Here is a 25,464-nt window from a genome sequence, read left to right as displayed (position 1 = left end):
CCTAAACCATGTTCCCCACCCTAAATCATATCCAAGTTTATTTCTCATGTCAAATAACGGCCACAGCTTAAACAACTGCATTCTCAATCAGGACGTGCATGTTCATTGACAGGTCAAAATTCTTTCTCTTCACACTTTCAGAGAACGGAATGAGTGCGCTATTAATTTCTTTATGGCTATTTTAACGTCCCTGTTTCTTAAGGTATAAATCACAGGGTTCAGTAGAGGGGTTAGAAAGACATAAGTCACTGATATCAATGTATCCTGATCTAGCGATGAGGAAGACTTGGGTCTCAAATACACAAAGGATGCACACCCAAAGTGTGTTATCACCACTGTGAGGTGGGAGGCACATGTGGAGAAGGCTTTCTGCCTTCCTAAGCTGGAAGGGATCCTTAGGATGGCAGAAATGATGTAAAGGTATGAGACAAACATCACCATGGCTGTGCCCAGCAAAACAATGGCACACAAAATAATGATTGCAATATTAGTCAGGTGCAAGACCGATTCATCAATGCAAGCCAGCCTCAGCACAGGTAGGAGATCACAAAAGAAATGCCTGATTCCATTTGGCCCACAGAAGGGTAACCTGAAAATGAGAGTATTAATACTCAGTGCTATGATACATCCAGTTACAAATGAAGCTGCTACCATTTGGGTACAAATTCTTTTGTTCATCAGTACCTGATACTGAAGTGGGCAGCATATTGCCACATACCGATCGTAAGCCATAGCAGCAAGCAGGCAACAATTGTTTGCTGCAAATACAGAAAAAAAGAACATCTGCATGGCGCACCCAACAAAGGAAATGGATTGACTGCCTGTCACCAGGGTCACCAGCAACTTGGGGATGGTGGCAAATGTGATGCAGGTTTCTGATGCAGAGAATGCAAAGAGTAGAAAGTACATGGGGCTGTGTAAAGTCCGGTCAAACAGGATGACAGACATGATGGTGAGGTTGAAGACCAGGATCATGCCATATATAAGAGAGAAACCTAGGAAAAGTAGAGTTGGTTTCTTTCCAAAGACAGAAAAGCCCAGCAAGAGAAATTCAGTCACTGAGCTGTCATTTCCCTTATTCATGTTACCAATAATGTTATCTGACCTGTAAGGAAAAAGGAAGTGAAGTTTATTAGTTTAAAAAAATCTTTCTGATCCAACCCTTGGCATTAACCCTGCCTCGAGGTTTTGAAATACATTGGAATTACTGCAAATGTATGGCTGGAGAAATCTATCTATTTCAGTTTCTTATTTTTCAAAACTTCACCATGCCATAGTTCCTTGCCAGTTCAAGTATTTCTTTTTAAAGACCTTTTGGAAATTCATAAGCAGTTTAGCATTCATTTTTTCCTAATATTCGCATATTTGTAAGCAACGTTACTTAATATAATTAATCTATATATGTTGTATTTCATGTATCGTATTTTTAACTCAATAAGATGCACTTTTTCCCTCCTAAAAAGTAAGGGGAAATGTGTGTGTGTCTCATGGAGCGAATGCAGGCTGCGCAGCAATCCCTCTTGCTGTTCTGGTTTCAGGGATAGCCGCGCGAAGCCTCTTCAACAACATTTGATTCAGAATATTTTTTTTCTTGTTTTCCTCCTCTAAAAACTAGGTGCGTCTTATAGTTGGGTGCGTCTTATAGAGTGAAAAGTACGGTATACATATGGATATTTATGAGCACCTTCCCTCAATATGCAGCTTTTGCATGGGAAAGTTCAAAGAAGTGGAAATTTTGAAGGACAGGCATGTTTTGGCCTGTGCATTGCTTTAACAATAGCAAACTATGTAGTTTCACATTCAAGCGTGAAGAGGACCAAATTTCTCCCTCGTCTCTTGCAGTGAACTATCCTGTCACCTATTCTGAGGCTGAGTAGCACTTTGGAAAAAAAAGAGATCTCTGTCTTTTTAGGCTTTGTTACATAACACAGTTAAAGAAGATGCTTCATCTAATCCCAATAGATGGTATAGGATTGAAGAAAGGCTCCAATTTGAATACAAGCAAATTTTCTGACTCGTTCCTCATGCAGCTTCTGTTACTCTCTCAGGCTTTAAGAGCAACTCCTTTCCTCTTTGTCAATTGCATTTTTAAAATGGGCACTGAAACAAAATGGAGATTGGCTTGAATGCATGAAGAGATGGATGCTACCATCTCCTAGTATCTTACCTCCAGCTAGAAGAACGCAGCTCTGCAGTTGTGGGAGACCACACTTTGATACTATGTTATTAATACAAGCCCTGGTTCACCACTTGGGAACATATTCCTCGGATAATACAGAGTATGCAAAACTTAGATATAATAATATCGCTCTGGAGTTAGATGGTAAAGGAAATGGGTTTGGTCAATAAAGCTGAGTATTGATATAAATGTTTTGAATTTATTTCTTATTTAAAATTATGCTTATTCCCCACGTTTATGACATTTAAAGAAGAAAATAATGCAAAAATATAGTGTGTTGTGTTATCAAGACTAAAATGGTGTGTCTTTTTATAGATCCTAAACAGTGATAATTTTTGCTTTCTCACCTCTGTTATAGACAGATAAATTGCCTTTCTTTTCAATTAGAAAAGGTAAAGGGACCCCTGACCATTAGGTCCAGGCGTGGCCGACTCTGGGGTTGCGGCGCTCATCTCGCTTTTTTTTATTACTGGCCGAGGGAGCCGGGGTACAGCTTCCGGGTCATGTGGCCAGCATGACTAAGCCACTTCTGGAGAACCAGAGCAGCACACGGGGCTTAAAAACTAGCGCTATGCACAGTAATCATAATTTGGCCCAGGCCCAATTTGACAATCCTGATTTTTAAACCATTGTTTTAGAAACTGCTTTGAGGGTTTGTTTTTGTTTTTTACTATGAAATAATAATAAAAATAATCAACTTTTATTTATATCCCGCCCTCCCTGGCCATGACTGGGCTCAGGGCAGCTAACATCAAATATATAACACTGATATAAAATCAAACAGTAATTAAACTACCTCCTAAAAACAAGTCAGGTTCAAATTAAAATCTAATTAGATGGCTTTCCGCAGGATTAGGGTTGGGAGTCGTAAATTTTCATTACAGTGGTGGCTCGCAAGACGAAATTAATCCATTCCGCGAGTCTCTTCGTCTAGCGGTTTTTTCGTCTTGCGAATCAACCCTATTAGCGGATTAGCGCTATTAGCGGTTTAGTGGCTATTAAAGGCTTAGCGGCTATTAAAGGCTTAGCGGATTAGCAGTTAAAAGGCTATTAGTGGCTTAGCGGCTTAGAAAAAGGGGGGGAAAGCGGGAAAAAATTGGAACACTCGCAAGACGTTTTCGTCTTGCAAAGCAAGCCCATATGGAAAATCGTCTTGCGAGGCAGCTCAAAAACGGAAAACCCTTTCGTCTAGCGGGTTTTCCGTCTTGCGAGGCATTCGTCTTGCGGGGCACCACTGTAGATGCATTTTGTGAAATAAATTCAAGAATCATGATTAGGCTTCAATCTGGCTGAGACTGATCTGAACCCAAGCCAACCTTGGCCCTAAATTTAATCAGGAGTTCTATAAATGCCGTAATTAAAAAGATAGCAGTTTAAGCTCTAATTGAACATGAGGTCAGTGTGTCTTCCCGCCCCACAGAGAAGGTGTAATCAGGGTTATACAACTCAATGTGGTTGGTGACCTTGTCACATTTCCCCCTCCTAGCCCAGGTTCAACCAGGGTATTAAGCCCTAATGAAACATGTGGTTGGCAATAAGTAGTGAGGGAAAAGGGAGACAATGGAGGTGGGATTGTCTGACTACATCATCTCCTTCCCACTCTCCTCATCACCTGACCGCCTCTCCATTTTGACAAACACTGGATTGCTCCAGGTGGATCTAAGAGAATAATGGGCTGCCTTGACTCACTCAGCTGGAATGAGTTTGGGATCAAGGATTTGCTCTGAGCAGATGCACAGGCCGAATAAAAGCCACAATCATCTCCTGCATTTCCAAGCTTCATGGAGTGAGTGTTGTTGAAGCAAAGAAGCACCTGTACACTTTAGATTTTTGTTTATTTATTTAATTTTATTAATTTTACAAATATTTTCATACATGACATTTTTGTTTGCAAAATAAAACATTTGGCTTCCTGAGACTGTGACTTCTCTCCTCCCCGAATGATGGTTTTCAAACCTAATCTCTGTATACTGGGTTTTCCTCTATTTCTTATTTCTGTTAAATCATAACCTTATATACAGTAATACTTACTTACCGTAACTACAATACATAATAAGTAATAAAATTAACCTTACAAAACTTTCAATAAGCCTGCTAGCGTTGTTAATTGTTTGCAGTTGTCTTTCAAATATAACATAAATTTATTCCAATTTTTCAGAAAAACATGATCCTGCTGGTTCCGGATTTTTCTCATCAGTTTCGCCAGTTTGGCATAGTCCAGTAATTTCATCTGCCACTCTTCTTTTGTTGATAGATCTCCCTGCTCCCATCTTTGGGCTAATAACATTCTCGCTGCAGTTGTTGCATATAAAAACAATGTTTTGTCCTGCTTATGTATTTCTCTACCTACAATACCTAATAAGAAATCTTCTGGGCTTTTTTTTAAAATAAATGTATATTTCAACATTTTTTAAAAGTTCATCATTTATCATTTCCCAGAAAGCTTTCACCTCTTTACAAACCCACCACATATAACAAAGGTACCCTCTTATTCTTTACATTTCCAACATAAATTATTTATTCTATACATTTTTGCTAATTTCACTGGTGTTAGGTACCATCTGTACATCATTTTCATTCCATTTTCTTTAAGCAAGCTGCAAGCAGTAAAATTTATTCCATCTTTCCACAATCTTTCCCAATCTTTTAACTGTATATTATGACCAATATCTTTTGCCCAATGTATCATTACTGATTTTACTTCTTCATCTTTCGTATGCCATTCCAAAAGTAACATACATTTTTGACAATATTTTTACTTTATTACTTAATAAATCCATTTCAAACCTAGATCTTGTAAATTCAAATCAGTTTTTCTTTTTATCTTCTTTAAAGACTTCATTTATTTGCCAATAATGCAACCGATCATTTACTAATTTTTTTATCTCCTCATAAGGTTTCAACCATTTCCATTGGTTCTCCATCTCTATCACCAAATCTCCACAGGTGGCCCACTTTTCTTCCATGTTTGACTTTTTCACAGTTGTCGCCTTTAGCAGCAACAGTCACCAAGGTGCTTTCCGTTCTAATAAACTCTTATATCTATTCCACACCTCATAGATTGATTTTCAAATTATGTGGTTCAGAAAACCTTTATGAACTTTTACCTTCTCATACCATAAATATGCGTGCCATCCAAATCTATTATCAAACCCTTCCAATCTAGTAGATATGTATTTTCTAACAATATGCAGTCCCTTAACCAGCATAGGCAAGAAGCTTCATAATACAATTTTAAATCTGGTAGGGAAAAGCCTCCTCTCTCTTTAACATCTGTAAGTAATTTCAATTTCAATTTAGGTTTCCCCCCCGGCCCAATAAATTTCGTTATTGCTTTTTGCCACTCTTTAAAGTTACAAACACCTTTTATAATTGGGATTTACTGAAATAAAAATAACATTTTGGGTAGCACATTCATTTTAATTGCTGATATTCTACCCCATAGAGATAGTTACATCCTTCCCCAAACTTCTAAGTCTCTTTTAATACCATTCCATACCAGTGTGTAGTTATCTTTAAACAAACACTTTAGATTCCTCTTTAACTCATCCTCCCAGTTTTGTGGTCAGGCCACGAAACTTTGGGGTTTCACTGAGTCTGCTAATACCGAATGTTTGAATGTAGAAATGAAAAGCCCCTCTAAACAGAGTACAAGGAAGGTTCTAACATGTACAGTGAAAAATGGGTTGAGTAAGTATGTCCAAGGACTGGCTGGATGAACGATTGTAAGAGACTAGGGTGGGAGAAGGTAGATGGGTAAAGGATGAATGGTTAAGGTCTTAGGTTTCCCCCTCCCTACCAGAGAAGGAGAGCTCTAAAGGCTTCTTGCACCCTACCTGGACAGCTTCAAAGGATGATTCAACAAATTCATGGAGAAGAAGGCTATATGTGGCGACTAGCCTTGACGGCTATGCTCTGCCTCCATAGTTGAAATAATACTGACTGATTGTTATGGACCCTATGGTGCCAACTGGGACATGGTGGGTCTGTCACAGGAGGAGACAGAGCATTCAGAAGTTGTGATTTGGGATAGATGAAGAACAGACTTGGGAGAGGGCTCCACCACTTTGCTTCCAGATATCAGAGAAAGGGAGGGGATCTTCCTGAGTCAGTCTGAGAATGAAGTTCCCATAGGAGCCAAGGTCATGGCAGGCCAGCCAGTTCTACCTGATGCAAGTTCTAGTCCACCAAATATCTGAAGGGCAAGACATTGACTTTTCCTGATCTAACAGATATCAGCCCTTAGAGTAAAAATTACTACATATAGATGTTTTGAGTAAATATTTATTCAGGTACAAATACTGAAACAGAGGACTGGCAAACTGTATTAGGGAACGGTATGTTGTTATTTAAAATTAAGGCCAAACTACCCGTAATATTCAATGTGCGGATTGACATTCGTTGTATTTTTGAAAACTGAAAATGGCAATCATTGGTGGACATGATCAGGATTGGAACCAGAGAGTATGGGAGAGGGGGGGGTACCCTTATCTCCTACACCATGGTCCCAACCTAAAACGTTTCGAAGTTTATTTCTCATGTCAAAGAACAGCCACAGTTTAAACTACTGCATTCTCAATCAGGAGTTGCATGTTTGCATTGGCAAAAGGTCAAAATACCTTCTCTTCACAGTTTCTGAGAATGGAATGAGTGCAGAACTAACTTCTTTATGGCTATTCTAACCTCCCTGTTTCTTAAGGTATAAATCACAGGGTTCAGTAGAGGGGTTAGAAAGACATAAGTCACTGAGATCAATGTATCCTGATCTAGCGATGAGGAGGACTTGGGTCTCAAATACACAAAGGATGCACACCCAAAGTGTGTTATCACCACTGTGAGGTGGGAAGCACATGTGGAGAAGGCTTTCTGCCTTCCTAAGCTGGAAGGGATCCTTAGGATGGCAGAAATGATGTACAGGTATGAGACAAACATCACCATGGCTGTGCCCAGCAAAACAATGGCACACAAAATAATGATTGCAATATTAGTCAGGTGCAAGACCGATTCATCAATGCAAGCCAGCCTCAGCACAGGGAGGAGATCACAAAAGAAATGCCTGATTCCATTTGGCCCACAGAAGGGTAACCTAAAAATGAGAGTATTAATACTTAGTGATATGATACATCCAGTTACACATGAAGCAGCTACCATTTGGGTACAAACCCTTTTGTTCATCAGTATATGGTACTGAAGTGGGCAGCATATAGCCACATACCGATCATAAGCCATAGAAACAAGCAGGAAACAGTTGCTTGCAGAGAAGCCAAAGAAACAAAATTGCTGCATGGCACACCCAACAAAGGAAATGGATTGACTGCCTGTCACCAGGGTCACCAGCAACTTGGGGATGGTGGCAAATGTGCTGCAGGTTTCTGATGCGGAGAATGCAAAGAGTAGAAAGTACATGGGGCTGTGTAAAGTCCGGTCAAACAGGATGACAGACATGATGGTGAGGTTGAAGACCAGGATCGTGCCATATATAAGAGAGAAACCTAGGAAAAGTAGAGTTGGTTTCCTTCCAAAGACAGAAAACCCTAGCAAGAGAAATTCAGTCACTGAGCTGTCGTTTCCCTTATTCATGTTACCAATAATGTTATCTGACCTGTAAGGAAAAAGGAAGTGAAGTCTTACTAGTTTTAAAAAATCTTTCTGATCAAACCCTTGGCATTAACCCTGCCTCGAGGTTTTGAAATACATTGGAATTACTGCAAATGTATGGCTGGATAAATCTATCTATATCAGTTTCTCATTTTTTGAATCTTCACTATGCCATAATTCCTTGCCAGTTCAAGTATCTTTTTTAAAGACCTTTTGGAAATTCGTAAGCAGTTTAGCATTCATTTTTTCCTAATATTCACATATTTGTAAGCAATGTTGCTTAATATAATTAATCTATATATGTTGTGCTTCATGTATATATGGCTATTTATGAGCACCTTCCCTCAATATGCAACTTTTGCATGGGAAACTTCAAAGAAGTGGAAATTTTGAAGGACAGGCATGTTTTGGCCTGTGCATTGCTTTAACAATGGCAAACTATGTCGTTTCACATTCAAGTGTGAAAAGGACCAAATTTCTCCCTTGTCTCCTGCAGTGAACCATCCCCTGTCACCTATTTTGAGGAAGAGTAGCATTTTGAAAAGAAATGATCTGTCTTCTTAGCCTTTGTTCCATAACACAGGTAAAGAAGATGCTTCATCTAATCTGAATAGATGGTATAGGACTGAAGAAAGGCTCCAATTTGAATACAAGCAAATTTTCTGACTCGTTCCTCATGCAGCTTCTCTTACTCTCTTAGGCTTTAAGAGCAACTCCTTTCCCATTTGTCAATTGCATTTTTAAAATGAGCACTGAAATAAAATGGAGACTAGCTTGAATGCATGAAGAGATGGATGCTACCATCTCCTAGTATCTTACCTCCAGCTAGAATAACGCAGCTCTCCAGTTGTGGGAGACCCCACTTTGATACTATGCTATTAATATAAGCACTGGTTCACCACTTGGGAACATATTCCCGAGATAATACAGAGTATGCAAAACTTTGATAGAATAATTCCGCTCTGGAGTTAGATGGTAAAGGAGATGGTTTTGGTCAATAAAGCTGAATATTGATATAAATTGCTTGAATTAATTTCTTCTTTAAAATTATGTTTATTCCCTAAGTTTATGACATTTTAAAAAGAAAAAAATATGGAAAAATATAGTGTGTCATGTTATTTAGACTGAAATGGTGTGTCTTTTTAAATAAATCCTTAACAGTGATAATTTCTGTTTTCTCACCTCAGTTGTAGAAAGATAAATTTTCTTTCTTTTAAGTTGCCCATGGGGTTAAAAACTAGCTCTGTGCACAGTACTCATAATTTGGCCCAGGCCCAATTTGACAATCCTGATTTTTTAAACCATTGTTTTAGAAACCGCTTTGAGGGTTTAGAATCCGTTGTTTTTCATTTTTTACTTTGAAACATTAATAATAATAATAATATAAAAAAACAACTTTTATTTATATCCTGCCCTCTCTGGCCAAGACTGGGCTCAGGGCAAGTAAAGGTAAAGGTAAAGGTACCCCTGCCCGTACGGGCCAGTTTTGCCTGACTCTAGGGTTGCGTGCTCATCTCGCTCTAGAGGCCGTGAGCCGGCGCCGTCCAAAGACACTTCTGGGTCACGTGGCCAGCGTGACGAAGCTGCAGCTGGCGAGCCAGCACCAGCACAGCACAGCACAGGGCAGCTAACATCAAATATATAACATTGGTATAAAATCAAACAATGAATACATTACCTCCAAAAACAAGTCTGGATCAAATTAAAATCTAATTAGATGGCTTTCCACAGGATTAGGGTTGGGAGCCGTAAATGTTCATTACATGCATTTTGTGAAATAAATTCAAGAATCATGATTAGGCTTCAATCTGGCCGAGATAGATCTGAACCCAAGCCAACCTTGGCCCTAAATTTAATCAGGAGTTTTATAATGGCAGTAATTAAAAAGATAGCAGTTTAAGCTCTAATTGAACATGTGGTCAGTGTGTCTTCCTGCCCGACTGGAGAAGGTGTAATCAGGGTTATACAACTCAATGTGGTTGGTGACCTTGTCTCACTTCCCCCTCCTAGCCCAGGTTCAACCAGGGTATTAAGCCCTAATGAAACATGTGGTTGGCAATAAGTAGTGGGGGAAGAGGGAGACAATGCAGGTGGGATTGTCTGACTATATCATCAACTTCCCACTCTCCTCACCACCTGACTTCCTCTCCATTTTGACAAACACTGGATTGCTCCAGGTGGGACCGACCTTTGAATGTTAAAATGAAAAGCCACTCCATACAGAGTACAAGGAGGGTTCTGACATGTGCAGTGAAAAATGGGTTGAGTAAGTATGTCCAAGGATTGTGGTTGGATGAATGATTGTAAGAGACTAGGGTGGGAGAAGGTGGATGGGTAAAGGATGAATGGTTAAAATCTTAGGTTTCCCCTTCACTACCAGAGAAGGAGAGCTCTAAAGATTTCTTGCACCCTACCTGGACAGTTTCAAAGGCTATGTGTGGCTATGCTTGATGGCTAATGCTTGATGGCTATGCTCTGTCTCCATAGTTGCAATCATACTGACTGATTGTTATGGACCCCATGGTGCCAACTGGGATATGGTGGGTCTGTCACAGGAGGAGACAGAGCATTTAGAAGTTGGGATTTGGGACAGATGAAGAACAGACTTGGGAGAGGGTTCTACCTCTTTGCTCCCAGATATCACAGAAAGGGAGGGGATCCTCCTGAGTCAGTCTCTTCCCCACTTTCTGGGACTGAAGTTCCCATGACAGCCAAGGACATGGCTGGCCAGTCAGTTCACCCTGATGAGAGTTCTAGTCCACTAAATACCTGGAGGGTGAGACATTGACTACCCCTGATCTAATAGATATCGACCCTTAGAATACAAATCACTGCCTACAGATTTTTTGAGTACTTAAATATTTATTCAGGTACAAATACTGAAACAGTGGACTAGCAAATTTTATTAGAGAACGGTATTTTGTTAATTAAAACTAAGACCAAACTACCCATAATGTTCGAGGTTTGGATTGACATTCCTTGTATTTTGAAGACAGAAAATGACAGGCACTGGTGGACATGATCAGGATTGGATCCAGAGAGTATGGGAGACGTGGGGTACCCTTATCTTCTTTACCATGGTCCCAACCCTAAATCGTATCCAAATTTATTTCTCACGTCAAATAGCTGTCACAGCTTAAACAACTACATTCTCAATCAGGACTTGATTGCTAATTGACAAAAATGTCAAAGTGCCTTCTCTTCACAGTTTCTGAGAACAGAATGAGTGAACTAGTAATTTCTTTATGGCTATTCTAACCTCCCTGTTTCTTAAGGTATAAATCACAGGGTTCAGTAGAGGGGTTAGAAAGACATAGGTCACTGAGATCAATGTATCCTGATCTAGCGATGAGGAAGACTTGGGTCTCAAATACACAAAGGATGCACACCCAAAGTGTGTTATCACCACTGTGAGGTGGGAAGCACATGTGGAGAAGGCTTTCTGCCTTCCTAAGCTGGAAGGGATCCTTAGGATGGCAGAAATGATGTACAGGTATGAAACAAACATCACCATGACTGTGCCCAGCAAAACAATGGCACACAAAATAATAATTGCAATATTAGTCAGGTGCAAGACCGATTCATCAATGCAAGCCAGCCTCAGCACAGGTAGGAAATCACAAAAGAAATGCCTGATTCCATTTGGCCCACAGAAGGGTAACCTGAAAATGAGAGTATTAATACTCAGTGATATGATACATCCAGTTACAAATGAAGCAGCTACCATTTGGGTACAAACCCTTTTGTTCATCAGCACCTGGTACTGAAGTGGGCAGCATATAGCCACATATCGGTCATAAGCCATAGCAGCAAGCAGGAAACAGTTGTTTGCTCCGAATACAGAAATGAAAAACATCTGCACGGCACACTCGTCAAAGGAAATGCATTGACTGCCTGTCACCAGGGTCACCAGCAACTTAGGGATGGTGATAAATGTAGTGCAGGTTTCTGATGCGGAGAATGCAAAGAGTAGAAAGTACATGGGGCTGTGTAAAGTCCGGTCGAACAGGATGACAGACATGATGGTGAGGTTGAAGACCAGGATCGTGCCATATATAAGAGAGAAACCTAGGAAAAGTAGAGTTGGTTTCTTTCCAAAGACAGAAAACCCTAGCAAGAGAAATTCAGTCACTGAGCTGTCATTTCCCTTATTCATGTTACCAATAATGTTATCTGACCTGAAAGGAAAATGAGAGTGAAGTCTTATTAGTTTTAAAAAAACTCTCTGATCTAACCCTTGGCATTAACCCTGCCTTGAGGTTTTGAAATACATTGGAATAATTGCAAATGTATTGCTGGAGAAATTTATCCATTTAATTTCTCTAAAGTTCGCATTTTCCCTTTCTGCAATATTCCATATTACCATGTCAGTTTGAATATTTTAAAAAAGCCCTTTTGGAAATTTATCTGCAGATTCTTGGGCATTTTCTCCTAACATGCGTATTTTGGCAAACGATGTTGCTTAATATAATTAATCTTTGTATATTTCTCTCTCTCTCTGCATGGTTATGAATATTTCCCCTTAATATGCACATATGAAGAACTGCATTGCAAAATACAAAGAAGTGCAAATTTTGAAGGTCTGTGCATTGTTTTAGGAACAGCAAAGTAGGTCATTTCACATTAAAACGAGAACAGAACCAAAAATTCACCCCGCCCTGCTGCAATGAACCACTCCCTACCACATATTTTTAGGCAGAGTAGCACTTTGAAAACAAATGATCTCTGCCTTTGTTACATAACACAGGTGAGCAAGATGCTTCATCTAACTCTAATAGATGGTGTAGGACTGAATACAGTTTACTGAATCATTCTTTATACAGCTTCTGTTTCTCTCTCAGGCTTTAAAGGCAATTCCTGTTCAGTTTGTCAATAACATTTTTAAAATGAGCACTGAAACGAAGATGGAGACTAGCAGGGATGGATGCATACATGAATGAATGAATTAAGCTATGCTACTATCTTCAAGTATCTTACCTCTGGCTAGAAGCAATCAGCACTGCAGTTGCGAGTTACCCCAATTTGATTTTATCTTATTAATTCAAGGACTGGTTCATCACTTGGGAACATATTCCCCTGATAATGTTGGCTATGCAAAACATAAATAAAACAATTAATCTTTGGCGGTAGATGGTAGAGGTGAAGGGTTTTGACAATAAAGCTGAGTATTTATTTGAATTGTTTGAATTTATTAGCTATGCAAAATTATGCTTGTTCCATAGTATTTTGACATGTTTGAAAGAAAAAAGGGGGGAACTATAGTATGTTCATGTGATTCATGTTAAAGTTTTCATAGTTCCTAAATAGTAATTATTATTTTCTTACCTAAGATCTATATATCTAACCCGTCTCTCTTCCTTGAATGAAACTTTCCAAGGATAAGAGCTAGGGCTCTGCAAGACATTTCTGATTCTGTTCAGGGCAGGATTAGTATGTATGCCACCTTGGGCTCATTAGAGGAAAGGTGGGGTATAAATGTAATAAAATAAATACATAATACATAAATAGAAAATATTTTATACAGTGCTGTCTCATGTTTGGCTAATACAACTTCCTGATACTGTATTTATCTGAAAACATCTGAAATAATGTTAATATTTTTTGTTAGTAAGTCTAGCCAAAGTCTAGTAAGTTCAAACTCCGATGAGACTATTAATTTTTTCTGTTATTTCTGCTAGATTAGTGATACATGTTTTATCTGTTTATTTGCTTAACTTGTGCATTTTAGTTCCAACTACTAGCTTATTTAGGGATGCGTGTGCCACTGTAGTCTAAACCACAGAGCCTAGGGCTTGCCGATCAGAAAGTCGGCGGTTCAAATTCCTGCGACGGGATGAGCTCCCATTGCTCGGTCCCTGCTCCTGGCAACCTAGCAGTTTGAAAGCATGTCAAAGTGCAAGTAGATAAATAGGTACCACTCCGGTGGGAAGGTAAATGGCATTTCTGTACACTGCTCTGGTTCGCCAAAAGCAGCTGGCCACATGACCCGCCGCAACCCCAGAGTCATTCGTGACTGGACCTAACGGTCAGGGGTCCCTTTACCTTTACCTTAGTAGCTTATTTATTCTTTCTGTATGTTTCCTTTATTAATTGCCAATAGTTCCAAGCCTGTTGGCTCTCGTTAACAGGTGCATCACCAGAGTGGATGTCCATTCAGGAGACTTGTCTAGCCATGAAGCTAATTTTTACTAGTTACCCCTTCCCCTTGCCCTTCCCTTAGTAGTTCCTGGCAGTACTCCCTGAAAATCTGCTCCAGTGGATTTGAGTACTATCTGGGCCAGTTTGGAAGGTGGTGCCCAGGCCTCCAAAGGGGAAGGGGGAATTGGCAAAGGTTTTCTCCTCTCCCTTCCACCAATGAGTAAAATGGCTGGAAGGAGCCCCTCCATTTGCTGAGTGGATCCAATCTAATACTGTATAAATAACAATGTCACTCAAGGCCAGCCCAGATAAACAGCCAGATTTAGAAATGTGTCTAAAGTGCAAAGTTGATTACGCAGAACCCTTATCTACTTTTAAAAAATGTGTCTGAAGTTAACATTTTCCATTCTAGCTCATATAAGAATGGCCAAACGACATAATCAAATGCTTTTTTAACATTGACAGATGTTAATTACAATAATAACCTGAATGATTTATCTGAAAGAATACTGCAAGAAAATATACTTGTGCATGTCACAATAGAGTATTTTTTCAGCTGTTTCTGAGATGACTGAAATATTTTGGTAGGATGCTGCCTTATACGGTACAAGGTGAGGTAATTTCTTTCATCCATTTTTATTATTTATTTATTAAATTTCTATACTGTCCTTCATGTGAGATACACAGGGCAGTTTATAATACAGTGGTACCTCAGGTTACACACGCTTCAGGTTACATACGCTTCAGGTTACAGACTCTGCTAACCCAGAAATTGTACCTCGGGTTAAGAACATTGCTTCAGGATAAGAACAGAAATCGCCTGGCAGCGGTGCAGCAGCAGGAGCGGGAGGCCCCATTAGCTAAAGTGGTGCTTCAGGTTAAGAACAGTTTCATGTTAAGAACGGACCTCCAGAACGAATTAAGTACTTAACCTGAGGTACCACTGTACACAAATGCAAAAATGCATAATATACGGTAATAACAAACCAAAACAATGACACCCCCACAGCACTGCTTACAGTATTCCACTGTGCCCAGCACATGGCTGCCACATCAGCTGCAAACATATCCTGCTAAATGAAGATGCCAAAGATTGAGCCTGGGACCTTCAACGTCTCAGGGGTTTTATTCAGAAGAAATGTTCTGAGCTGTTTCCATATTTTTCATGGGGGGCGGGCGTGGAGAGTTGGTGTGTGTGTGTGTGTGTGTGTATGTGTCCTCCACATCACTCTGAGCTCCCTCAGCACTACTCAGTATGCCATTCATACTGCTGTCCTCAGGTGCTTCTTAATGACTGCCATCTTTATTTTAATGGCTTGTTCTATGGAAGATATCGTTGTGATCTAGCAGAAAGGTAGGGTAGCTAAACTTGTCAACCAGTCCAATTTTCCACTGTTCATATTTCAGGGATTCCGTCCATAATAAGGAAAAGACAAAGGTTTCATTTGACACCCATTTCCCTTAGTGATGTGGTGATGGAGGCATGGCCAGCAGCTGTGGTCCTACTCTCCTGTTTCATGTGATTACAATCCTATGGAACAATGTTCTTCAACTTTGGCTCTCCAGAATTTGCACTCCCATTGTTCTCAGCCAGTTTAGACAATGGTCAGGGATGATGAGAGTTGCAGTACAACAACATCTGGGGACCCAGGGTTGAAGAGCACTGGTGTGGAGAAGAGCACTTGAAAAGGACTTAATCTCAGATTCTGATAGAGGCATGTCCAACTTCAGATAGGTTGTGATCTACTACTCAGTGTCAAAAAATGGCAGAGATCTACCCATTTTCATTCTTCAACTTAAACATACTCTCTCCGCCCCCTCCCATAACATGTGTGTTTTAAGCTGTGTTTCTTTTAGACCCCCTCAGGGTCAAACTGGTCTGTCTGATGGTCTCTCCCGCCCGCCCCACCCCAGAAGGTCACTGGCCGGGTTAGTGGAGTGCGCTGCGGACCTCTCACCGGGCGCTGCTTCTCCTCCGCGCATTAGCTGGGCTAGAGGAAGAAGCTCTGAAGTAGGCCAGTGACGTCTGTGTTGTCTGCTCAGGGCAGCAGCAGCACCATCCAAACCAGCCAAATACAGGGCCAATTAACACTCGAATTGGAGGGACGAGGAGAGCGTGCAGGGGGGGTGCTTATGTGGAAGGAGGTGGCTAACTGGACGCGGGAGGGGGGAGTTTAAAGCAGCACTCTCTCTCTCTCTCCCCTCAAGTCCCCACCACAGCAGCAACACACACAACATGCCAGCAGGATGGTTGCTTGGTCCCACCCCGCTGCCGCCGCCACCATCACTTTTCCTGGCCAATAGTGACAAGGGGCAGTGGAGACACATTGCTGCCAAGCAGCCCGGCCCCTGCTGGTTCTGAAGCTTCCCACAGCTCTGGGACCAAGCGCAGGGGACTGGCTCTAGGGAGGTCCTCTGACAGCACCTTCCAGCAGCGTCAGGGTTTCCCAGACCGGGAGAAAGGGGCTTCGGATGACAAAAGTGCAGAATGAGTGTGCACAGCTGTCTTCCGGGGGCAGAAGGATCTGAACCAAAGAGAAGTGGCCATGCCAATGTCCTACTAGCAAACCCTCCGCTGCTTAGGAAGACGTGTTTGCCTCCTGTGATGTTACTTTGGAATCCTTTCCATCTCACTAATTCGTCGCTTGCTTTTAATGCGCCCTGATCTGTTGCCCGCTTTGCAACTCGCTGGCAGAAGACGGAAAGCTCCAACATTAAACTGTTTTGCTCCATCAATTGTCTCTTTTGGGGGACGGGGCTGGGGGTGTTGAACCCTCCAGTCTCTCCCTCAGTGAGGAGACCCTCCAAAATCAGCAAGCCTCCAAAGGGAAAACTGACATCGGGCAACATCTTGACGTTGCTCCACCGCCCACCGCTGCCGCCTGCCCATTGCCAGCCCTCGATTTGTCCTCGCTCAGGAAGAGCCTCTTTCGCAAAGCTCTGTGTATCCACCCGGGGTTTTCGGGGGGGGGGGAAGGCTCCACTGCTTCTCTCTCTCTCTCTCTCTCTCTCTCTCTCTCTCTCTCTCTCTCTCTCTCTCTCTCTCTCTCTCTCTCTCTCCCTCTCCCTCTCCCTCTCCCTCTCCCTCTCCCTCTTCCTCCCTCCGTCCCTCCGTCCCTCCGTCCCTCCGTGAAGGCAACATCCCCCTCCTCAATCTATCCCCCAAGAACGCAGCAGGAAGCCGGCTTCGGAGGAAGGAGGCTGGAGAGAGAAGGAATAGTACAGAAACAAGCCCAGGATCGACTGGGGTCTCAGGATTGACGCGTTGTACACCCGAGTGATAGAAGAGAGATATTCATCTCTCCCATAGATGTGCCAAGTATTTCCATCACTTACGTGTTAAAAAGTAAACTCTGTGTTGCACATTAATGTAGTGTCTCATTCCCTCTCTGATAGAAGACAGATATCTGAATCCTCTGTGTTTCAGTAAATTTAATAACCACTGGTCAGTAAAACTTACATCTTATTTGCATTTAGTGAAATGTAACTCACATCTTACACTTCTTTTACTTATGCAAGGAGAGCAGAGGAAATCCACTCTACATTTATTTATTCACCATCACCACCTGAGCATCCTATGATCACAGGTTTACCTGGTATTGGAAAGATGATGCAAGGGCTATGGTGGAGTTGTAGAGCCCTCCCACTTCCTTCACAAAGCTGAGTAATCACTTACCGGGTTTTGGGAAGGAGATGTGTGGACTCTAGGACCTGGCCAGACATAGGACAATGATAGTTACTGTCTCTGAGAAACAACCTTTCCTCCAACCAGCCTTTTGAAAGCTTCTTTTACCTCCTTATTTCTCAGACTGTAGATGAGTGGATTCAACATAGGTATCGCAAGGGTGTAAAAGACAGAGATGATTTTGTCTTCCTCCACTGAATATTTTGAACTGGGCCTTAAGTACATGAAAATGGCTGTCCCATAGAATACGGTGACAGCCGTAAGGTGGGAGGCACAGGTGGAGAAGGCTTTTCGTCTGCCCTCGGCTGAGTTGATCCGAAGGATAGCAACAAGAATGTATGTGTAAGAGACAAGAATGGTTAGGAGTGTTACTGATACAATTGCTGTCGAGAAGGTGAAATGAATTATATCAGTTACACCTGTGTCTGAGCAGGAAAGCTTTAGGATAGGGGGCACATCACAGAAGAAATGGTTGATGATGTTGGATCTACAGAAGGACAGATTAAATATAAATGATGTCTGGACAATTGCATTCACACAACCTGTTAGATAGGAACCAGCCACAAGCAAATAACAGAGCTTTTTGGACATGATAGCTGTATATAACAGTGGATTACAGATTGCAATGAAGCGATCGTATGCCATCACACCCAGCAGGCAGCACTCACAGGATACAGCAATGCAGAAGAAGAAAAACTGCAAGGCACAGCCAGTGAAGGAAATAGTTTTGCTTTCTGCCACAAAGGTAATCAGTGTCCTTGGAGCAATTACAGTGGAATAACCAATATCCAAGAGTGACAGGCTGCAGAGGAAAAAATACATGGGAGTGTGGAGTCTGGAGTCAACCCTGATTAATGTTACCATGCCAATGTTCCCCACCAGGATCAACAAGTAAATCAGTAAGAACACAGTGAAGAGAACAAACATCGTATTCTGGTTATCTGTGAATCCCAGCAATACAAATTCAGTAATTGTGGTGAAGTTTCCCTCTGCCATTTATGTAAGGTGTGCTCTCACCTGTAAACAAGAATCTGAGAACAATGATGAAAGAGAATTATTTCCATTCTTGATATGACACAGAATAGCATATCATCATTCACATTTTTTCGAACTGCAGTAGTTTCATGAGGCCACATGCCTAGGGTGACATAGTGCCGCTTAACCTTTTCTCTAGGTGTTACACATGTAACATGATATTCTCTCCCCCCCCCCCGTCTCTCATTTAATCAAAGGCTGTTTTTGGAGGCCACACATTTAAGTGGAGGAATAACAAGGAACACAGAATAGCATATAGCCCTTCACATTTTTTTTCAGCCAGCAATAGTTTCAAAGGGCCACATGCTTAAATGGAGGGGGTGACATAGAGCTGCTTAATCGTTTCTCATTCCACCGTTTCCTCCATACCATTCTGGTCAGTGATCGAAATAAATTGATTCATTTTTTCGTTCCTTTTCTCCATAGCAATTTTTTCTCTAATGTGTGCAAAGACAATACAGGAAAAGGCAATTATTCTGGAGTTAGATTCACTCTCTCAAGCAAACAATTTGCAGAGGCCACAGGGAACAGGACTATCCCCAGTTAGGAGACCTTTCCCTATGCTACAGATGTCAAAAGAGCCATATAGATGTTGATTAATATTTACAGGCTGCCATTACCTTAAAACTTATAATAGCACATTTGACTTACCTAGAGATTCCTCTACATTGCCTGCAGCATTTCCTACACGACTAAGATTTCCTTTGCATTCTCTTGCATTCTAAAGCAGACATAGAACAAGAAGCCTTATGATGACAAACACAGGTTGTTTCGATAGCATGGTGATCCTAATCTTCAGATAGGAAGGCTGGCAGAATGAGAAGACTGTGGTGCATTTATATCTCTTAAAGCAAGAAGGAGGAAGCCTCAAAGGGGGAGGGAGGTAGATGCCATTATTTGGTCCCAAAGAGATTTGGATTAGGTGAGCATGAGTTGCAAAACATTCCTTTCATAAGTACATTGAAACAGAGTCCCTGAAAGGTCTCAAGGCAATAATCATAAAGCCACAAACAGAAAAACTCATTAAGATTATCTTTATATTCAGTGACAGCAAATGAAGCGTCCCCCTCCTCTTTTAGGATGAACTTCAACTGCCCTGTACCAACAAGGGTGATGATGTACCCCCTTAAATGCATCTTTCTTCCCTCCAGGGTCAGCTCTGTCCTAATGATGTTTGTGTGCATCATGCCCTACATCAGGAATAGTACCCTCCAGATGTTGTTGGCTGTAACTCCCATCATGCTTTATCATTGGTCATGCTGATGGGACTAATGGGAGCTGTAGTCCAGCAGCTAAAAGGTAAAGGACCCCTGGATAGTTAAGTCCAGTCAAAGGCGACTATGGGGTTGCGGCGCTCATCTTGCTTTCAGGCCGAGGGAGATTGTGTCTGTCCACAGACAGCTTTCTGGCTTGTGTGGCCAGCACAACTAAACTGCTTCTGTCACAACGGAACACCGTGACGGAAACCAGAGTGCACAGAAATGCCGTTTACTTTCCTGTCGCAGCAGTACTTATTTATCTACTTGCACTGGTGTGCTTCCTAACTGCTAGGTTGGCAGGAGCTGGGACAGAGCAATGGGAGCTCACCCCGTCACGGGGATTCAAACTGCCAACCTTCTGATCTGCAAGCCCAAGAGGCTTTAGACCAAAGCACCACCCTCATCCCCTATACTCCAGCAATGTCTGGTTGGCATGATATTGGCTACCCCTGCCCTACAACTTGTGCTGGATTGAGAAACAGGAAATTACATGACACAGCATGTGGCTAGAACAATAAATATAAATACCAGCTACAGAGCAACTATTTGTGATGGTGGGATGAATTAGATTAATTTATGAAAACAAAGAAAGAGGAGAGAATGATTATTCTGAAATCTCACAATAGGGATGGCAACTTGAATAAAATATTGGGGAGCCCAGCAAACCCTGCCCTGCATCACAAGATGAGGTACACACTCACCATTTGAATGGCAATGGTTAAATATTTTATTGGGGGAGAGGACAAAGGGACCTCAGACCCTAGAAGTTGGCTCCTATGGATGTCTCATAAACATGTTTGATTCTGTGAATGCGCATTGAAAAGTGCACAATGAGAACATGCTGTGCATAGTCTGTCATCATGATGCATGTCATGATATCATGTGTTAAGATATGAGGGAGAAAACTGATTTTGTTTGCATTTTAATGAGAAACGACCTAAATCACACTTCTTGCACCAATATGTCTAGAGGAGAAACACAACTATCATTCAAAGTTCACACTTCTCTGAGTTTTATGGTGCAGTTTTCCAATCAAATATTGTGCACAAAAATGCATATATTAAGTGAAAGTGTGCATAAAATTCACATTAGGTTTACAGCATACAAAAATGCATTCTCGTGGGTACATCTGCTTACAAATATGTGTATTTTAGTCAAAATTAATGTGTTTATTGTCCTTGTCCATGGAGTTTTCTTGGCAGATACTGGAGTGGCTTGCCGGTTCCTCCTCCAGGTGGATCACGTTTGGTCAAAACTCTCCACTATGACCTGTTCATCTTGCACTAAAATACTGGTGCAGTTCAATAAGGACTTATTTTAAAACAGCAACAACAATAATTGCTACTTGCTACAGAACCATGGAGAACCAAATTAAGATTGAAAACTGAGAATCTGAGGGAATCAGAAATCAGCACATTCCTCCATTTGTCTCTTTGGCCCTCTTATCTGATTGGTTCTACTACAAATGCTCCTTCTGCACAAGCATATGAGATTACCAAACGGAACAATCTGCCTTCTCCAACTGCATGCTATTCTGGGAGTCCTCCCAGGTGTGTTTCCTTTTTTTGCGGTGGTGGTGGGGTGGGGGAAGCCCCATTGTGCAAACTGACCCCTTGTGCAGGGCTTCTTCTGAAAGGATTTGTTAGTTGAATCTTAACCCCAAACTGCAATCTTGAGAAAACTATGCAGATTATTTCAATCTATGGAAAGAACTTGTTCCATTGCTTTCAACGGGACTTCATTAAAATTAGCTTTAGTTGGATTGGGACCATTATTTCTATAGCGAGAATAATGCATCATTTAGCTGTTTTATCCAAATATTCCCAGTGCCATTTGCTTCCTGTTGATAAATTATAGACGAAATTATTGGGGAAAAGATTGTAATGATGCCCCAAGAAACTTATTATTAATCCCAAATAGCTGAGGTTTCTGGAAAAATATTCCCCAAACCCATCTTTAGAGATTTCAAACACAACCGATGCAAGAAATAATAAATTAGCTAGTAGCAAGGAGATCACTCCCAAGGGGTTTGAGATGTGCCAGAATGGCTGCTTACCACGCTTCCACGGCAAGCAGCGATGGTGGCCTGATGCAGTTGTCCCTCTCGGCTGGTGCAGAGGCTCACAGGTTCCCGCCAAACCCTTAGATTTGAATGAGCTGATGCATGGCAGCCTACAGGGTGTGGCTTGGGAAGGAGATCTGAATGAGGCAGTCTTCACTCAGGTCCCCTTCCCAGCTTTTTCTTCTGGCTGGCCCAGCTGAGATTTGCCAGATCCAGGAGAAGCATGAAAAGGGCAGAGAGGAGATTGGTGACGCTTGCACCTTGTCTCCTATTGTTTGGAAAAACCCTGGAGTGGAGAGGACCTAGGCACCTGTCAGGAGGCAAGGAACTTCAGTCTCTGCAACTGCTTCATGGGGGCAAGTCCTACCAGAGATGAGTTGCTGTGCCCAGTAGGCCAGACACTCCTGTGTGGAACAGGTTTTTTCTAATAAAGAGTGAACTCCAGCATGCACAGTGTGGCTTATTGCTGACTATCCTTTGACACTTAGTATCAAGCACTATTTAAAAGAAAGATAGAATCACAGGGAATGTGGTGGCTTCTGAAAATGGATATTTCAGCTGTCAAAGACCAGGGCAAAAAGGTGCATCTTCAGCATTCACTGAAGTGCAGAAGCAAGATGCTTTCTCAAAATTAATCTGGGAGCTATAATATATTATGATAGCATGCTAAGAGCCTTTAGGAGACCCCTATTCCAATGCCATAGCTACAATTCCCAGAGTTCCCCATGAAGAAGGATTGGTTGTTAAACTACTCTTGGAGCTGTAGCTCTGGGGAAGGAATGGGGGTCTTCTTAGAACTCTCAGCACCCTTAATAAATTATAGCTCCACAAATTCTTTGGAAAATGCCATGACTGTTTAAAGTAGTATCATAATGTTTAAAACATATGGTATGAAGGTGGCGTCAAATTCCCCTCCCTCCCCAAGTGTGACATCTTCATGGGCCATTAACTACTTCGTTTACTTTGAAAAGATAATTCCAAACAAGATGGCAGAATAGATATTGCTTACTTTGTCCTTTCCTAACTGTAAAGTGCTAAAGGGTTTCAAAGAAGCATACAGTGGTACCTCGGGTTACATACGCTTCAGGTTACAGACTGCGCTAATTCCAAAATAGTGCTTCAGGTTAAGAACTTTGCTTCAGGATGAGAACAGAAATTGTGCCCCGGCGGCGCAGCGGCAGCAGGAAGCCCCATTAGCTAAACTGGTGCTTCAGGTTAAGAAGAGTTTCAGGTTAAGTACAGACCTCCGGAACGAATTAAGTACTTAACCCGAGGTACCACTGTATTTGAAGGGCAGCCTTCTTCCATACAATCCTGTTACCTGATTGTGCTCAATTTCAAGAGGCTTTACAATGGGGTGTGGGTGGTGCTGTGGGTTAAACCTCAGAGCCTAGGGCTTGCCGATCAGAAGGTCAGTGGTTCGAATCCCCACAACCGGGTGAGCTCCCGTTGCTCGGTCCCTGCTCCTGCCCACCTAGCAGTTCGAAAGCCGATCAGAAGGTCAGTGGTTCGAATCCCCACAACCGGGTGAGCTCCCGTTGCTCGGTCCCTGCTCCTGCCCACCTAGCAGTTCGAAAGCACGTCAAAGTGCAAGTAGATAAATAGGTACCGCTTTGGCAGGAAGGTAAACAGCGTTTCCGTGCGCTGCTCTGGTTCGCCAGAAGCGGCTTAGTCATGCCGGCCACATGACCCAGAAGCTGTATGTCGGCTCCCTTGGCCAGTAAAGTGAGATGAGCGCCACAGCCCCAGAGTCGTCTGTGACTGGACCTAATGGTCAGGGGTACCTTTACCTTTATGTTCAAAAGTATGATTGGTTCAGATGCAAGACTGGTTATTTTTCTACTGTGGCACCCGATTTGTAGAATGACTGCTCCCAATGTTAAATGGGGGGCGTACTTTGCATGGATGCGTGCAGTACCCGTGATCCTACACGGCTCCTAGCAGTATTGCCTGGCACCCCCCCCCCCAGGCTGGATAACTGGAGGTCCCCGCCCAACCTCGGACAATCAACCAATCCCGGTGGGGGAGGCGGTGCCAGGGGAGTTGGCCAGGTAGGGGGTGAGACTTCCCTACCCACACAATAGAGGGTGGAACTTACCTTGGGGATCATAGTCAGCTGCAGAGCTCCTCCCACCCTGCCCTCCCTTGGTTAAGCTTTCTTTTGCAGGTTAACTTCTTCTTCACAGGTATGCTGGCGCTGCTACGTATTGGTCACTGTTAAAGGGCCAGAAAGGAATTTTCCTGCATTGGCAGGTTTTGCCTTCCCCGTAGCAAAAATGTCACAACTTTGGTGGTTTCAGGCCTTGGGTGGAATCCTTTAGTCTTTCTGTCCTAAAATGGGGGGGGGCATGAAGTGGTGACCCATGCCCCCCCCCCCCGTGGCGACAATCCCAGGTTTCCCCATTAAAGGGATTGTTCTGAGGGGCCATACGCTGAGAGGTTGTCATTGGTCTCCCCCATGTAGTGGCGAATTGGTGGTGGGTGGGCTCTCTGCTTGAACAGATGTTCTCCAGAGCCAGTTCAATCCCCTCTCAATCTGATGTTCCCCAGATCCCCGGCTGGGGACTGGGGGCGATAAAGGCCCAAGGCCTAAGCTAAGGTCTCCCTACACCTGAATCTTAAATAAAGTTGTGGCCAATTTTAACCCCATAAGACAGTGTCATGTGTCTTTATTCCACGCAGGAGCTGGCCTTGGGGTGGGGGTCTCCACCTGTCTGCGCAGTACTCTTCCTGGTTTTGGTTGTATCACACTTAGTTTTATTCTGTGTAGACTTATTGAACTTAAAGGACCTAAGTTTGTCATGTTCATGAGTTTTAGTGGGCTTGACTAACACTGGAGACAATTCTTAATAAAGTATTATTTTAACCTTCTCTTGTTTTCAGCTTTTTATTCTCAAAAATGATTACATATAAAAGTAATTACAACAGATTCAACTTATTTTAAAAATAGGTAAAAAATACAATAAAAACAGATAGGAAAATGTAACATTTTTATAAAATACCCAACAATATTTGTGTTTCAACATTATCTGTGTAATTTTCCAAAAACCCACAGTAAAAGGAGCACCATGTCTCAACAAAATGATTATCTACCTATGTACATCCCTTTACTCTGATAATGTTCACCAATTTTATTATGTGAACATTCTCCCAAGTATTTATGATCCAGTTATCCATTATGAGGTGTTTATTTTCCTCTAATGGTAACTAATTGTGAATCAAGCATAGTTAAGATGTATGTTACATTTTTTCTATCATCTGACAGGACGTACCATTTTATGTAAGATACAATCTTATTTATTTCAGTGGCTTAACTAAGAGAATCCTCTTTCCTATTTATCATTGCAGAAGGCACTATAGCTTCCTTCTACATGGTAGCATGATGAGGTGGTCATCGTGTTAGATATCATTATCTGCCCTCTAACATATGATGGGGACTGGGGGTAGAAAAACAGAGTCTTTTAATATCTTTCTTTAGCCTTAAGAAAAGGTCATGCTTTTACTATTT

General features: G+C 42.0%; 4 protein-coding genes across 4 annotated transcripts; all 4 read right to left on the bottom strand.

Moving 5' to 3' along the window:
• Nucleotides 1–129: 129 nt before the first annotated feature.
• LOC308596694 (olfactory receptor 10T2-like) lies at nt 130–1,083 on the bottom strand (the record flags this gene model as incomplete). The annotated part of the gene is made up of 1 exon (XM_081211895.1): nt 130–1,083. The coding sequence occupies one exon, from the start codon at nt 1,081–1,083 to the stop codon at nt 130–132; it is 954 nt and encodes a 317-aa protein (XP_081068021.1).
• A 5,722-nt stretch (nt 1,084–6,805) lies between these two features.
• On the bottom strand, nt 6,806–7,759 carry LOC308572959 (olfactory receptor 10T2-like; the record flags this gene model as incomplete). Its single annotated transcript, XM_081169549.1, has 1 exon — nt 6,806–7,759. The coding sequence occupies one exon, from the start codon at nt 7,757–7,759 to the stop codon at nt 6,806–6,808; it is 954 nt and encodes a 317-aa protein (XP_081025675.1).
• Nucleotides 7,760–10,979: 3,220 nt separating this feature from the next.
• LOC308572945 (olfactory receptor 10T2-like) lies at nt 10,980–11,933 on the bottom strand (the record flags this gene model as incomplete). Its single annotated transcript, XM_081169527.1, has 1 exon — nt 10,980–11,933. One exon carries the CDS (start codon nt 11,931–11,933, stop codon nt 10,980–10,982), a length of 954 nt encoding a protein of 317 aa, XP_081025653.1.
• A 5,718-nt stretch (nt 11,934–17,651) lies between these two features.
• LOC308573000 (olfactory receptor 5AR1-like) lies at nt 17,652–18,596 on the bottom strand (the record flags this gene model as incomplete). The annotated part of the gene is made up of 1 exon (XM_081169634.1): nt 17,652–18,596. The coding sequence occupies one exon, from the start codon at nt 18,594–18,596 to the stop codon at nt 17,652–17,654; it is 945 nt and encodes a 314-aa protein (XP_081025760.1).
• Between the last annotated feature and the right edge of the window lie 6,868 nt (nt 18,597–25,464).

Source organism: Podarcis bocagei (assembly GCF_964188305.1).
Source record: "Podarcis bocagei genome assembly, chromosome: 1".
Taxonomy (NCBI): Eukaryota; Metazoa; Chordata; class Lepidosauria; order Squamata; family Lacertidae; genus Podarcis; species Podarcis bocagei.
This window is presented reverse-complemented; position numbering and strand designations above follow the sequence as displayed.